The sequence below is a fragment of the Oryzias melastigma genome, linkage group LG22 (assembly GCF_002922805.2).
Source record: "Oryzias melastigma strain HK-1 linkage group LG22, ASM292280v2, whole genome shotgun sequence".
Lineage (NCBI taxonomy): Eukaryota > Metazoa > Chordata > Actinopteri > Beloniformes > Adrianichthyidae > Oryzias > Oryzias melastigma.
Genome location: NC_050533.1, coordinates 16,957,802 through 16,971,513, shown reverse-complemented (window position 1 = coordinate 16,971,513; position 13,712 = coordinate 16,957,802). Strand labels below are relative to the sequence as shown.

The following is a 13,712-nucleotide window of genomic DNA, read 5'->3' as shown; positions in this document are numbered from 1 at the left end:
AGTACCCATCCCAAGTAAAAACTAAGTAGTACCTGTCTCATGACAGCAAAAACTGTAAGGCTGACTGAACATTTAACACAAGCTGGTGCAGTGTAGATCTGCTCAAATAGCCTCATTGTGCAGTGCTACTAATTAGTATTCGGGGGTTTAGGTGGAAAACAAGAGTAAGACACTGGACGCATATAAATAATTATTTAAATAAATATTGTCTTGTCAGCTATTTAAATCGAGACGTGTATCGCCAATGAAACATTGCGATATGTCGCCAAACCAATTTTTTTTTTTTTTTTTTTCCCTACGCNCCCTACTTGTTTTTGTGCAGATGGTAAAGCAAAAGTGTGGTTCATTAGTCTCTAAAAGGATCAAATTCACCAAACAGGTTAAAGGAAACTGTAAAATCACTCGTCTTTTCTACCGTCTTGCTGTGGAATTGCGTATGCTGTTTGTTGTTTTGGCCAGTGCAATTATGTCAAACATTTATCACTGTGGATTATCACCTTTTAATCCACACCCTGAAGCCAATCAGAATCAAGTGTTCACCTGGATCGCATAAACGGAAATATTCACGAGCTGTTGGTTCATATAACATGGAGTCGAGGAACAGTTGGTTTGCTTCTGAGCCATGAATGACTGTAGTGTTAGTCAGTCAGTTCAGGAAACTAACTTTTTCTTGTTTTTCTGGTTGCCACAGCGCCCTATTTTGTCTTGTAAGCATGACCTCACATCCCTCAAGGTGCAGGCGAGAGTGGGTGTTGAAGCGGCACCTTGTGTTCCCGCTCTCTGGCAGGTGAAGGGAACATTTGAGAAAGACGGGTTTGATTTTTGCCCAGACTCCTCAAGAAGCCAAGTTTATGGAATATTGAACGAACAAGCCGGCGGTAAAAAAAAAAAAGAAGAAGCAAACGTCTGTTTTTAGAGATGTCAGACGCTCAGAATCACCCCTCTACTCGGGTTCCCTCAGATGATTGATGTGGTTTGGAAAATGTTGCTTTTGGTCTTCAAGTGATTCATCAACAAAATCCAGTGTCTGTAACCTCAGACGCACATTTTCTCGCACACACAGCTCTCCGTTTTTATGATCTTTTAATGCATTAGAAACGTTTAAACGACCGCTTTCTGTCCCGCGTCTTGATTTAAGTCGGTGTGGTCAGTACATTCAGGGTGATGGAGAATTCCCCAGTAATTGATAATTGTGGTTTTGGCCTCCTGGGGCTCCATAGTGCAGCGTGGTGATTACCCTCCAGAGACACAGAGTCGCAACCAAAAGCCCCAAATGGCAGCTTGTGGGGCCGAGAGTTGGACCACCCCCCCAACTTAATACCCAGCTGAAACCTTTGCTGGTAATGCCACAACACATAATTACCCCTAGAATGATGGAATTATTTTAAAATAAAAGGTTCCTATACATCACTTATCTTTTTTGGGGGGGAGGTAAAGCAAATATATGACCGCTGTAGATGTCATTTAGATGTCCAGACCTGCTGTAGGCCCCCGCCACTCCTGTGGCGTACATGGTCATTATGATGTCCATAATGTGGAGTGGCCGCCGTCTGTGTTGTCAAATGAATTTCTGAAAGGCGTATTGTATGACATCTTTGCTCTGCTGCTTGATCCACTGCCAAGCATTTAGACTAATGAAACTGTATTGATTGGTCGGCTGTCTCTCTCACCCCCCCTTTGTGTTCTCCACTCGCAGAGGCTGGATGTGCTGACCAGCATTTACTCGATGTCGCCCCCCGAGGGGGGTGTTTGGGACGGCGTGAGCGGCGCAGCAGACACGCTGCCGCGCGCCCACATGCCAGACGGCCTGACACTCCAAGTTCCTGTCAAGACGCAGCAGACGGTGGCCGACCTTCATGCAGCCTGCAAGGTTTGAAGAAAAAGACACGTCTCCGCTGCGTTTGTGGCACTTAACACAAAGCAAAGCGGACACAGTGGAGTAGCTCAGATTGAGCCATTGTAGCGAGGAGAAACTGCAAAAAAGAAGATGGGTTTAATGAGAACGAGCACATCTGCAGAAAACTGAAATGTTGTACAGTGTTCCCTCGCTATATATCGGTTCACCTTTTTGTGCAATTGTGCATTTTAACAGCACACTGTGTTCTGCATCCTGATTGGCTATTGACCTCGTCAATCAATCTCCTCCTTGTTGGAGAGAATTTGTTCATTTTTCCACATTTACTCTTTAATCTTCGTTTTTATCTTATACCACTGGACTTATTTTCTGCTGATCTTTGAGAGTTTATTCACTTGTCTCTTTTGTTTTATGTATGTAGCCTAAAGAATTTTGGATTCCTACTTCGCTGATTTTACCTATCGCAGATTATTTTCAGAACATAACCCCCGCGATAAATAAGGGACTGCTGTAAATGCATGCCGGGTGCAGCAGGAGTGCAGTTTAAGTGTGCAGCTGGTGAATAATTCACATCCAGGCTGCACAGCAGGATAAAAGCTGCTCCATGAAGTATATTTTACTCCATTAAGAGGCTTTTATTTTGGTAAACAGGTGAAACAGCTGGATGACGGCTCACACGGCCTCCGATCAGGACAGGACACACAGCCTGGATGCTTGGATCCTGCAGAGTTTCTAGGAGATTTGGTGAGGAGGACAAACTTGCATGTAGATGAGCAGAAGTCTCTATTATTTTCTCTTTATTGTACATTGATTTGTGGTGGCCCGCAGGTCAGGGATCAGCTGGAAGTGGGCCCAACTAATGTGTTTACTCTGCACATGAGAAGGCAGGGCACCACCGCCGACTTCGGTGAGTCAATCTTACATGTTTTGTCTTTGGTTATCTGGGCATTTCGTGACATTTGTGATCACTTTTTTGTAGGTTTTGCTGTGACAGGGCACATAGATGGCAATAGGAACAGCAGGATTTTGGTCAGTGAAGTGTTGCCAGACGGACTGGCCTTCAGTGAAGGTGCCTCATCTCTGAACCCTGAATAACTTAAGAACACATAAGATCCACGTTTTTTTTTCTTCCTAAAACGGCCCTTCCTCTGCTCTCAGGTCTGCTTCCCGGCGATGAGATCCTTGTGCTGAACGGCCGCTGCGTGTCAAGTCTGGAGCTTTCATTGATCCAGACTCTGTTTGCAGAACAAACCCTGCACCTCAGGGTGAGGCGAGATGGATCCATGCAGCCAGGCGCGGGCACTAAAAGTGCTTCCTGCGTTCAGGACCAGGAGGTTCAGAGCAAACACCACAGAGCCAAGTCTTCATCAGGTGTGTGAAGTCACATTCCTTTGCATACCAGTACAAAACAGTCATTAGAGGGCATCAGCTTTTACCAAACGGAAGTGAAGTCATTTACTTGTTTTGTTTTCCCCCTGAGAGCAACAGCTCACACGTGTTGCAACAATGCAGAAGCCACAACCCCCTTTTCCTTTTCTGCTCTGTCACATGCGTGTTTGCGATGCATTCAGGCTCATCCGAGTCCTTATGTCACGCATGGTCAGATGGCTTCACTTCCATTAGAGTAAAAGTGACTCAAATTAACAGGAACTCCCCAGATCACATTGCACCTCAACCACAAAACAGCCAGCACACTCGTGTTGTGTTTAGCACCATCACTTCCTCAGAGGATGTGCAGTCTGGTGATGAAATTTGAACACTTTTTGAATCCCGTTGGTGAGAAATAGGCTGGGAGGGGCCTGGAACTGCGGAGGGCTCATTATCTCTATTAATGCATAGTGTCCTGTCAGCTTAGTTTAATATCAGTGTGGATGTGATGTGTCAAAAGGGAACACACGCAGATCAGAGAGCAGCTGTTTGAGGAGCTGCTGTTTTCTAAAGGTAAGAGAGACAATTTAAGATTAATAATCTACAAAAGCATTAGATTTTCTTTAAAAATGAGGGATTCAATTTAAAGTATATTTTATAAGGTTGTATCCCTAATTTCATGATTATAGAAAGTTTTCTAAACTCTTATTCGTTTGGTGATGCTCTCCTTCAAAAAACCTGCATGACATTCTTTGCCTGTGTTCCCGCACAGAAACAAAAGAATCAGTTTCAGCGAGAGCGCCCAGTGTCATCTTAATTATAGCAATTCATTAGTCTTTGCTCCAGTATAGACATAATTGAACACAAAGGGATTAATGACTTGAAGGCCTCATTATTGCAGTTGATCAAAGTGATTGTAGTTCTGTCCTCGGTCCCTAGAGGGCGCTTGATCTCAGGCAGGCAGAGGAATTAACACTCGTTTAGCAGCAGAAGACAGTTTTCCTAAAAAGATGAGGCGCATTAAAAGGCTTTCATTCAGCGTTATGAATGATAAATCAGACTGCAGATCTGTGGAAGTGACTGTCTTCTGCGCGGGAGGTTTTTTTCTGTTGTTTCCTGCAGCCTTGCTGGTCTGCCCCCCTCCAGGCTACAATCATAAATGGCATCTTTTCACGTCGGCTGCTAGAAAGTTTGTCCTTGAAAGATTTGGAAAAAAACAAGACTATTTTCTTTGACTGATGATGTTGTTTTTTTCCCCTCACAGAATAATAAAGAGATCACCGTCTTTAATTAGAACTGCCAAAATTTGCCTTTTTTTTCTCCTTCCTTTTCACAGGATGACTGACTCTGGCTGCTGTTTAAAGCTTGGAGTTATATTTAGTTTGTGTGCAGGCATCTGTGCTGGTTTTAGACTGTGACTAGTCAGGGTTGTTTGTGTTGTGTGGTTGGGAGGATGAGTTTAAGGTCTACAAGGCAGACATGTGGAGCGGATGACGGAATCGAGTCCGATTTGAAAAGAAATAATTGTTTGTTATTTTAGTGTTTCCAACATGTTATTGTGGCATTTTTCTGTGGATGGATGAAACATATTTAGAAATTAGCTTAAAATTGCACTTCTGAGAGCTTCTTTTTTCAAATCATGAATCAGTAGCATATGAAAGGAAAGAAGTTTGAAAAAGGTTGTAGCTGTGACAGGCCAAAAGCTCTCGCTCAGCTCCATTCTGATACGTCTTCATTTTCTTCGTCTGAGCTGGAATCTAACTGAAAACTGTACGGCTGGACAGCTAAAATATTACTCACCATTTTTGTTTCATCAGTAGTGTTGGGTTAGGGTTGTGAGGGGCTGTAAGGTTGTAAACAGATGATGTCGGGAAGTGGGGTCGGGCTTACTCTGCACCAAATCAGAGGCAAATTTCTAACAAACTCCTGCAGGTCTGCAGAAACTGTCCTAGAAAACAACTTTTTAAAAAAGATTCTGGCTAAAATGTCAAAATCATGATTAAAGGACCAGTGGGAACACTTTAAAATAGATCAATAGATGATTAGAGTGGGACTGCGATGCTGAAAAAGCCATTTGAAGCCTGTTTACTGATCCAACAAGAGCCACAAAGTTTGATTTGAATCAAAACTTTACTGTTTTTTTTTAGCCATGAAGCCATTCATTCATAAAATGTAGCTTTTAAATATTTCAAGTATGTTATAGAGGTGGCAGACCTCTGACTTAAAAGATGTAAAATTGGTTCATAAAATTGACAGATGTTTGAAATAATTCTTTTGTTCTTTTTCAGACTTTCTTTTTGTTGCCTTTTACTGAAAGAAATATTAGTTTCACCTATAAAAACTGCACTGTTTTCAATTTAAAGTATTATATATCTAAAAAGTATTTTTCACTGCAAAACATTTAGTTTTGAAAATGTGAAAAATGACCTGCTATTTGACAGCAAATGGAATCCTAAAGTTTCTGGGCTCTCTACAGGCTGTGACACCTTTTCTTTGGCTCCCTCTACAGATGTTTGTGCTGCCGCTGAGTGTGGAGAGCTCCAGTGCGTAGGACTGGAGAATGGTCACTCCCACTGCGCACTCAGGCCTGTTCAGCACAGCAAGGTAGGAGGGGCACGCACCCGCTCTCTCTTCTTCCAGGTTTTTATGTGATGTGGAGAGGCGGTGAAGTTACAAGCTCGTGCCCACCCGCACAGCAGCTGTGCGCCCATCGGAAACCAGGCTGCCATCAGTCTGGAAAATCACCATCATTAGGATACTCCATCACTGCCACAATGGGGCTTTGTGGCATTCTCTGTCACTAACGTACATGCATGAAGCACCAGCTAAAAGAGTGGTGTTTTTTTTTTTTTGGCTGCAAAGTCGATTTTTCTGCCATCAGATTGACAGAAAAGTAAAAATCTCCAGGAATATTTCCTCTTTAAAGAGGATTGAAAGTATTTCGTTCCGATTAAAAGTCTATTTCTGTCTTGTTAGAAGTCGAACGTCCTGTCGTTTTTTTTTGAAATGTAAGCCAACTTCATTGAAGTCATTATGCCCAGCCCGCTCCTTTGGGAATTGTGTCTGAGCAGTGATGTTATGCGGCGAACGTGTGTGTCTGTGTTTATTGAGAGCACTAATGAGTGCGTGTGGTCACCGCAAAAAGCCATGTGTTAATGATGTAGACAAGCCTGAAAGCGGGTGAGAGTGTGTTCATGCATATTTACCTGCTCCGCTCATATTTCACGTCCTCCAAAGCTGTGTAATGTTATTGTTATTACAGTTGTGAGTACATGTTTGGCTAATTTGCGCTGTGTAATCCTGATGGATGAGAAGAGGAGGCGAAAGAGGACTGCTTGTTTTGATTCAGGGAAAATATTCAGTTTTTTTTTTTTTTTAGTTTGATCAGGAGAAATAACTCCTCGGATCTTCGTAGCGCCTCGATGGCTTCTTTTTGTTTGCCCGGTGACATGAGTCAGTCCCACTGCGCTGGGATCTGCACTGCAGCACTGCTGCTGCTGCTGCTGCTGCTCAGCTCCCCGCCGTTTGTGTTTTTACTGGGGAATGAAGGGAATATAGAGACGAGTGTGTGCGTCAAGGAGGTCTGCGGATACGTCTCTGCGGATACGTGTCTGCGTCGCTTGTGTCTTTTCTATGCGCACGACACACACAAAAAAAGATGGAAACTCGTCTCCTCCACCAGAAAAAGTCAACCACTGTGAAGGGAATTTAAAAAAGATAAGATGGGTGAGATACCAGTGCTGGTAAATCACATTTTGCTGCCATGCGGAGCTGGATTTAATCACAGCACATAGCCATCAGCTTGATCTTCGAGAGAAACGAGTCACGGAGGAGAAAATCGTCTATGCATCAGCATATAGGTGCGCACTATTCTCCAAAACTCTGAGGAGGTGGTTAAAAAATAAAGGTCAAATTGGAGCTCATTGTGGCACCTTGTTTTTCAGCCACTCTTCCATTAGGTGCTTCCTTTTGCACATCCCAGAGTGTTAAGCTGTGATTGTTAATATTGTTTTCTGTCATGACACTCGATTGCCATCCCCGTGCCTCATCCTTAATGAAACATTTGGCTGTAAAATGCTATAGAAAGTGGTTTAACACGATGTTGTGCCTCTATTATGAGCTTAACAAATCGATTGCAGATGTCAGCTGGAGTGGTCCAGGAGAACTCCCACGAGGCACCTCCAGCCAAATCGATTTAATATGAATGGAGGATGGAGGGACGGCTCTGGACAAATGAATATAGCTGTGGGCTCCAAGTGGCATCGCTTCCCGTTTTAGGTTTGCCCACATAAAATAATTTAGTGGGATGATAGAAATTATTTCTGAGGCAAAACATAAATATGTTTTTTTAGTTTCTCCAATGAGAACATTGATTTGTCAGAAAATACAAAAAACAAGATCGTTACCTGTGGCTTCTAATAAGATCTCGACTCGAGTAAAAAGTCAAAAACATTGTTCATATTTCTGTTGCGTTTACTTCCAAAGTGGTTGACTAGTTTGTAAACTTAATGAAGCTGTCCTAAAAAAAATTTAGTGTTTCTTTTCACATTGACTCCATTTTATTTTCATGTTCATGTTTCAGTCTTATCGCAAGACTCTTGCCAAGACACACCCCTAATGCCCACCACAGCATAAAGTAATACAAATAAAAATAAAGGAATCCATTGTTTGAATTGAAACATTTTCAAGGTGATGTGATCAAAAAGAAAATGTTTCAGATACAGTTAAAGTGCTTAACGTTCTGATAATTAAATAGCATGTATTCTACAATTTACAAATTTACAAAATATATAAATATTCAGATAATTCTTAAGTCATAATGTAAAAAAAATAGTGAAATATGGTTTGGTTCTGTCTTGGGATATATCAAGATATGCATCGTATCATGACATGTGTATCGCGATACATATCGTATTGGCAGACTCTTGCCGATACACACGGTATGACACAAAATAATAATAGAAAAAAAAGAAAATCATTCTTTAAATAGATACATTTTCAAAAAGAGAACATTGATGGAAAGAATATAAAAAATAATATTGAATTGCCAGGAAATAAAATTACAAGTTTTAAATTATGAAAGAAGTTTTTAAACTAAAGTAGTTAAAAACTAATTTGAAGTAATAACAGAAGTGATTATATTTCTAAGAAACAATAAAAGTGACAAACTAAATCTTTAGTTACTTCTTTTTGGAAACCTATTTCAAAATATCCATTAAAAGTTGATGCAGTAATAGTCTTAATATAATCAGTGATAAACTATGTATAAATGTCTAATGTAGCTTTAAGAGTTGTGCAAAAGCAAGCTAATGCATGGTGAAGAGCAGACATTATGCTGTTTGAAAGAAAACTCAGCCAGACTTATTAAGCCTCTTTGCATTTGTCCAGACATTGGAGTAAGAGCCTTTGAATGGACTCATGATGAGCGCTGTGAGTGGAGCTGTGCTGTCTGGCTGTCAGTGGGGAGAGATTTGCCTCGATTTACTCGATCTGAGCCCTGATGCTAATAAGCACCGAGTGTGAAAAGAAGCGCAAAGAAGGCCTGCGTGCATTCTGATATATTTATGCTGTTTTCCTTCCTCTCATCTTCTATTTTCCTGCTCCGTCTCAGTTTTTTTTTCTTCTCGTAGGATGACAGGGATCTGAGGTGTTTCAAAATGTGTGCATTTAAAGTCGGGTTCTTGAGTCTGTTCTCTTATCGAGGCAACCCAGACTTCAAAAAGATATGCCTACAGATATTAGCATGAATCTTCTTCAAACATGATCTTGATTCCTTCAAGCTACTCGCATCCCCTCCCTAAATGTTGGAGTCGAGCTTGTGTGTGTGTTGGGTGGGAGCAGTGTGGGTTTAATTTGGAGGCTGTGTGCGTGTGTGTCTTGTGTGTTATGACTAAGCCCATCAGTCTCCATCTGGCCTTGAGCAGGCTAATAATCTGGGCTTATAGCTGGCAGCCCAGTTACTGCGAGCTCTTACACGGAGATAAATCTTACTGGAGTAGCATTGGGTCCAACGGCGACCCAAACTCGCTATGACGCCATTCTGGCCGGAATGAACACACCGGGGGCTGCCGTTGCAGTCCCAACTCCAGCCCCATCAAGAGGTTATGAAGATCCCCAGCCGTGTCTCTACGTCACCACGCTGATTGAGCTCTTCACTCAGGACCAGTCGCCGGCCGGCGCCTTGCTGTCCCTCTTAGCCATGTGTTGGTACTGGCCGCCGGAAAGCGAGGGCGAGGAGAAGGACCTGTTTCTGGGATCTGCTCTGCTGAGCTTGGGGCGGCTCCTCAGGCACAAGCTGGCCTGCCTGGCAGAAGACATGGCTGACTGCCTGTTGTGTCACAGAGATGCCAAAGAGGACAAACGGCTGGTAATGCTACGTGTTTGTGGGAGGCTTTAGTGATGACAAGTGTCACATATGAGCAGCAAGCTTTCACAGAAATGGAAGTGGAAGCGTTTGTATTTTTTCTTGATTTACTGCAGAAGCAGTGTGCTAAATTAGGAAGTCTTTTCTACTTGAGAAGAGCTTTGGGGTCTCATCAGATGTAGTCATGACCCACTGGTTTTTAGTGGGACAAGTTGTTGTTTAAGGTTAAAATAAATTGTCACCAAAAAACAGGTAAATGAGTCTGATGGTTGTTGTAACTTTCACAGAAGAGATGTTTTGAGACTGATGGTTTAGTGGTCATCTGTTCATCAGAAGATGAATTGTTTTTTATGATGTTGAGGTCAAATAAAAGTAAAAATGATGAAGGCTATATAAATGGATATTAAAATTAGCCACAAATGGAAAAAAGACTGAAAGTTAGAAGATATAATTATGTTGAGCTAACTTAAGAAGATAATGAAGTAAGGGTTGCCAAATTCAGGTCCTTGTGGTCTATCACTGTATATCACTGGACATATCAACCCCTCCCCTCTCGTGTTCCAAATAGGAAGTACGTGCTGGTTTTAAGACGGTCAAAATCCCATAGACTTCATTTCATTTGTCAAAATAACGCTTTCTGTTTGCCTGATACATTTTTCTTAGCATCTTCTTGCTAATCCTATTTTTTAAAGATATTTTTTTATTTATCTCAAGTTATTCAAGTCATAAACTGAAGAATCAGACACTTTAGGAGAAGTATGTGGTGCCCACTGGCCCCACCTCAAACATTCAATTGACAGATTTTCCTGAGCCACTTTCAGTAAAAGGGGTGTGGATTTTGATTTTGAACAAGCCCACTTATGACTGGTGACAGTAGTTTCTCTAAAAACGTGACTCAAACTAACTTGGGCCAATCACAGTCAACAGGTTTCAAAATGGCGGCAGACGATCAGGAAGTTGGAAGTCTGGCCTAATTTTGCGAGGGCCGGAGGTAAAGCATTTTCTATGGGTGACGTCAAGACCTTGTTTTGTCCAGTGATTCTACAGTCGATGAATGCTTGCTGCTGATTAGCTTGACTTTTTTTTATGATATGGATGCCGCCATGTTGGAGCCAGGCAATGTCAGTAAACAGTGATTGGTCGGAATCGGCCTGAGACAACATTTATATGACAATGTTGTCTCAAAGTCAAACTTGTTGGAAGTTAGTATTCCAAGAAGCTCACAATCAGAAGTGAGCTTGTTGGAAGTCCACACTCTTACCATTTGAAAGCAGGCTTTGGAGAATCTGTCAATCAAACATTCAATGTAAGACCGCATACATTTATTGAGGAATCTGATTGGGCGGTTCATAACTTAAAAAAAACTTGACAGAAAAAATATTATGAAGTCTGTGGGATTTTGGCTTCTTGGAGCCATCAGGTACTTCCTGTTTGGAATGTGAAGGGGAGGAGTCACTCACTCCAGTTCTCTTATACAGTCAGTGGTGTTCAAATTCTCATTGACTGAACACACTTGGCCCAGTTAAACACCAGCAAGCAGTCAAATGAGCTTTATTTCAGAGGTCAAAGGATTGTCTTTACTAAAGCAACATTATTTAATTAGTTTATTTTGGTACCATTCTAACCAACATTTACTCTTTAGCTGTTTCTGCATAATTGTTGGCACTTTTACAGTAAGAACAGATGAGCTTTCATTCTGCCCTTGTGATTCTACAACTCTGCTTGGCATCCAGACAGTGGTTACTGTCACCATTGCATACTTGTTTATCATCACCAAGCGTTTCCATTTAAACTTCCATTATTTCTTGGCATCTTGGGGTAAGAATAGCATGAAAGTCCTGCATTCTTTTGCCTCTGTACCAGCACACATGCAGCCGAGTGGATCTGAATAGCCTGCGGGACTCCCGTAGAATGGGGCGCTTTAATCTGAAGCTGGATTCATTATTAAAACACACTCTTCTCCCAAAGTCCTCTGAGACTTAGCGGAATAATATTTGTTGAGGATGAATAATAAATGGCGTAAATGGGCTTGAGCGAAGCGCGACGGGACCAGCCTTCGTCTCCTCTGCCTCTCTCCTCCCCTCCGCTTTGCTTGATTTATGAGACTATGTCTTCTTTTATTGGGCTTTGAAAAGAAGATGGTATTGTGGCACTACGGCACACCAACATGGCAAATGAATCACCGGCCCGCCTATCGGCCACCGCCGTACATTCTCCCTCGGCCTTGCAGCGCCGTGACAAGGCTGTTCCCTGTGAGGTATCGGTAAAAGCAGCCCTCGAAGCACGCCCATATTTCATCTCGTCTCCTCCAACCCCGTCCCCTCTCTTGTTTGTTTATTGTTTAGTTAGGACTCCTTCCCGGTTAAAGCGGCAACTTTGATTTGCCCGACGTTTCATCTCCAAAGCAGACAGAGCTTTGACACATAATTAGTCGTAGCAACCGAAAGGGAGATGGAGTTTAGTGTTTATCTTGAATCCTCCTCGTCTGACACCACTGAGCCGCTTTCTTTTCTGCGAGTGTTGTTGCCCGCAGCTTTGAAAAAAAAAACTGTATTGAAATATGAACCAAGTGGGATTTAATTATGTTTGCTGGCATGTTTTACTGACTTAATGAACTCCATACTATTGTAGACACGGATCAGCCACAAAAATAAAACCAGAGTCGAGCAAGAAACTCTAAATTAAAGCGTGTTTTAAAAAGGAAAAATTCAATGACCTTGATGGCTTTAGAAACGATAAGGTCTGTCATTATCACATTGTTTCTGATCATTTACACTTTGCGACATCGTTCATATTTTCATTTACACCTCATTAAAAAAGTGTTTGTGCGAGGCCATAGTTAGCATTCCTGCTCCGATGCCCCCTCCAGCTCAGGGACACCGGTTTTTGAGTCAGCCATTCTTCTGTGTGTGTAGGTAATAAGCCAGAACCCTCTACATTGTACTGCAGCACTGATGCAGCTCATGGCCTCTCCATTCAGCCCTCAGTCGCACCGACCGACCCCATGCCAGGCACCCGGAGCTAGAAAGATGGATGTGAGATCTCTCGATGGAGGCAGAGACGCCGGGAGGGCAGTGCAGCGCTGATGCTCTCGGTCCGATGGTAAAAACCGAAAGAGGAAGTGGGGTCGAACTTTACCGCCGTGATTGATATGCAAAACAAGGTGGCAGCAAGCGCTTTTCCTCTGCCTACGCTCACAGAACACAAGGATACAAGAATCGATGGCTCAGTGCCCATCAAAGAAAGACTGATGCTCCTGACCCAGGCCTGATGGAGACGCAAGCAGAAACGTAGAGCCGGCGAGGACGGAGGCAGAGGGTGGGAAAGGCTGGAGAGGAGATTACTGATCATCAAATGAAAGTACTGCCAAGAGTCCAGCGGGATCGTTTTTTTTTTACCAACTTTTTTCGTTGGAATTGTGTGGCGCTGCAATGCCAACATCTGGAAATTCCAAGCTGCGGAGAAAGGGATGCTCTCTGGCTCGGAGGACCCGACAGCAGGCCACTGCAGCATGGAGGCTGCTCTACAGACTGCTCTTCATTGTGACCAGGAGATTGGCAGAGGTAGCCGCCCTCAGGGGTCTCGGAATGCTTTTCAAGCACAGAATTTTAGCTTTCTAGAAATGGAGCAGATTCTTTCATTTTTTAAGCATATTTGCCTGTTTGATTTGTAATGAAACTCTTTTCTTGAAGAAGATGTGGTGAATTTATGTGGTGTGCATGTGCTACCACTGTGTGAAAATGAGAAAAACTGCTGCCAAACGGCATCAGAATATAAACCGCTTACAGAATAGCCATTGGTTATTGCCTTTTTTGTGTGTGCGATCGGCATGGGTTGACAGAAAAATGACTAAACGACTGGAGCCGACAGCAACGTGACGGGGAGCTGACGGCTGTCGGCAGGACAACCCGAGTTGGAGTTCACAGCAATGCTGTCGGATCCACTTGTTTATCCCGGCGCTCCCGGGCTTTACTCCCGCCTCCGCTGGCTCACGTCCGCAGCTCTTAATTGGTTATTTGGGCGTGCTGTCAGGCTGTGTTGGCTGAATTGTCGTGAGGCAGTTACAGCTACTGAGTCATGGCTGTAGAGACCCCTCCCACCCACCATCTCTTCTTTCTCCATGCC

At 42.9% G+C, this 13,712-nt stretch overlaps 1 protein-coding gene across 3 annotated transcripts in view; it reads left to right on the top strand.

The window, feature by feature from the left end:
- The window catches only part of tiam2a (TIAM Rac1 associated GEF 2a), a 65,180-nt gene that overhangs the window by 39,432 nt on the left and 12,036 nt on the right, over positions 1-13,712 (top strand). For 2 of the 3 annotated variants that reach the window (XM_024265861.2, XM_024265853.2), the window contains exons 10-15: positions 1,697-1,870; positions 2,507-2,599; positions 2,684-2,762; positions 2,835-2,924; positions 3,014-3,226; positions 5,733-5,827. In XM_024265861.2, coding sequence (XP_024121629.1) covers positions 1,697-1,870; positions 2,507-2,599; positions 2,684-2,762; positions 2,835-2,924; positions 3,014-3,226; positions 5,733-5,827 — 744 coding nt within the window. The remainder of the gene's footprint in view (positions 1-1,696; positions 1,871-2,506; positions 2,600-2,683; positions 2,763-2,834; positions 2,925-3,013; positions 3,227-5,732; positions 5,828-13,712) is intronic. The other variant, XM_024265886.2, reaches the window with a different exon arrangement.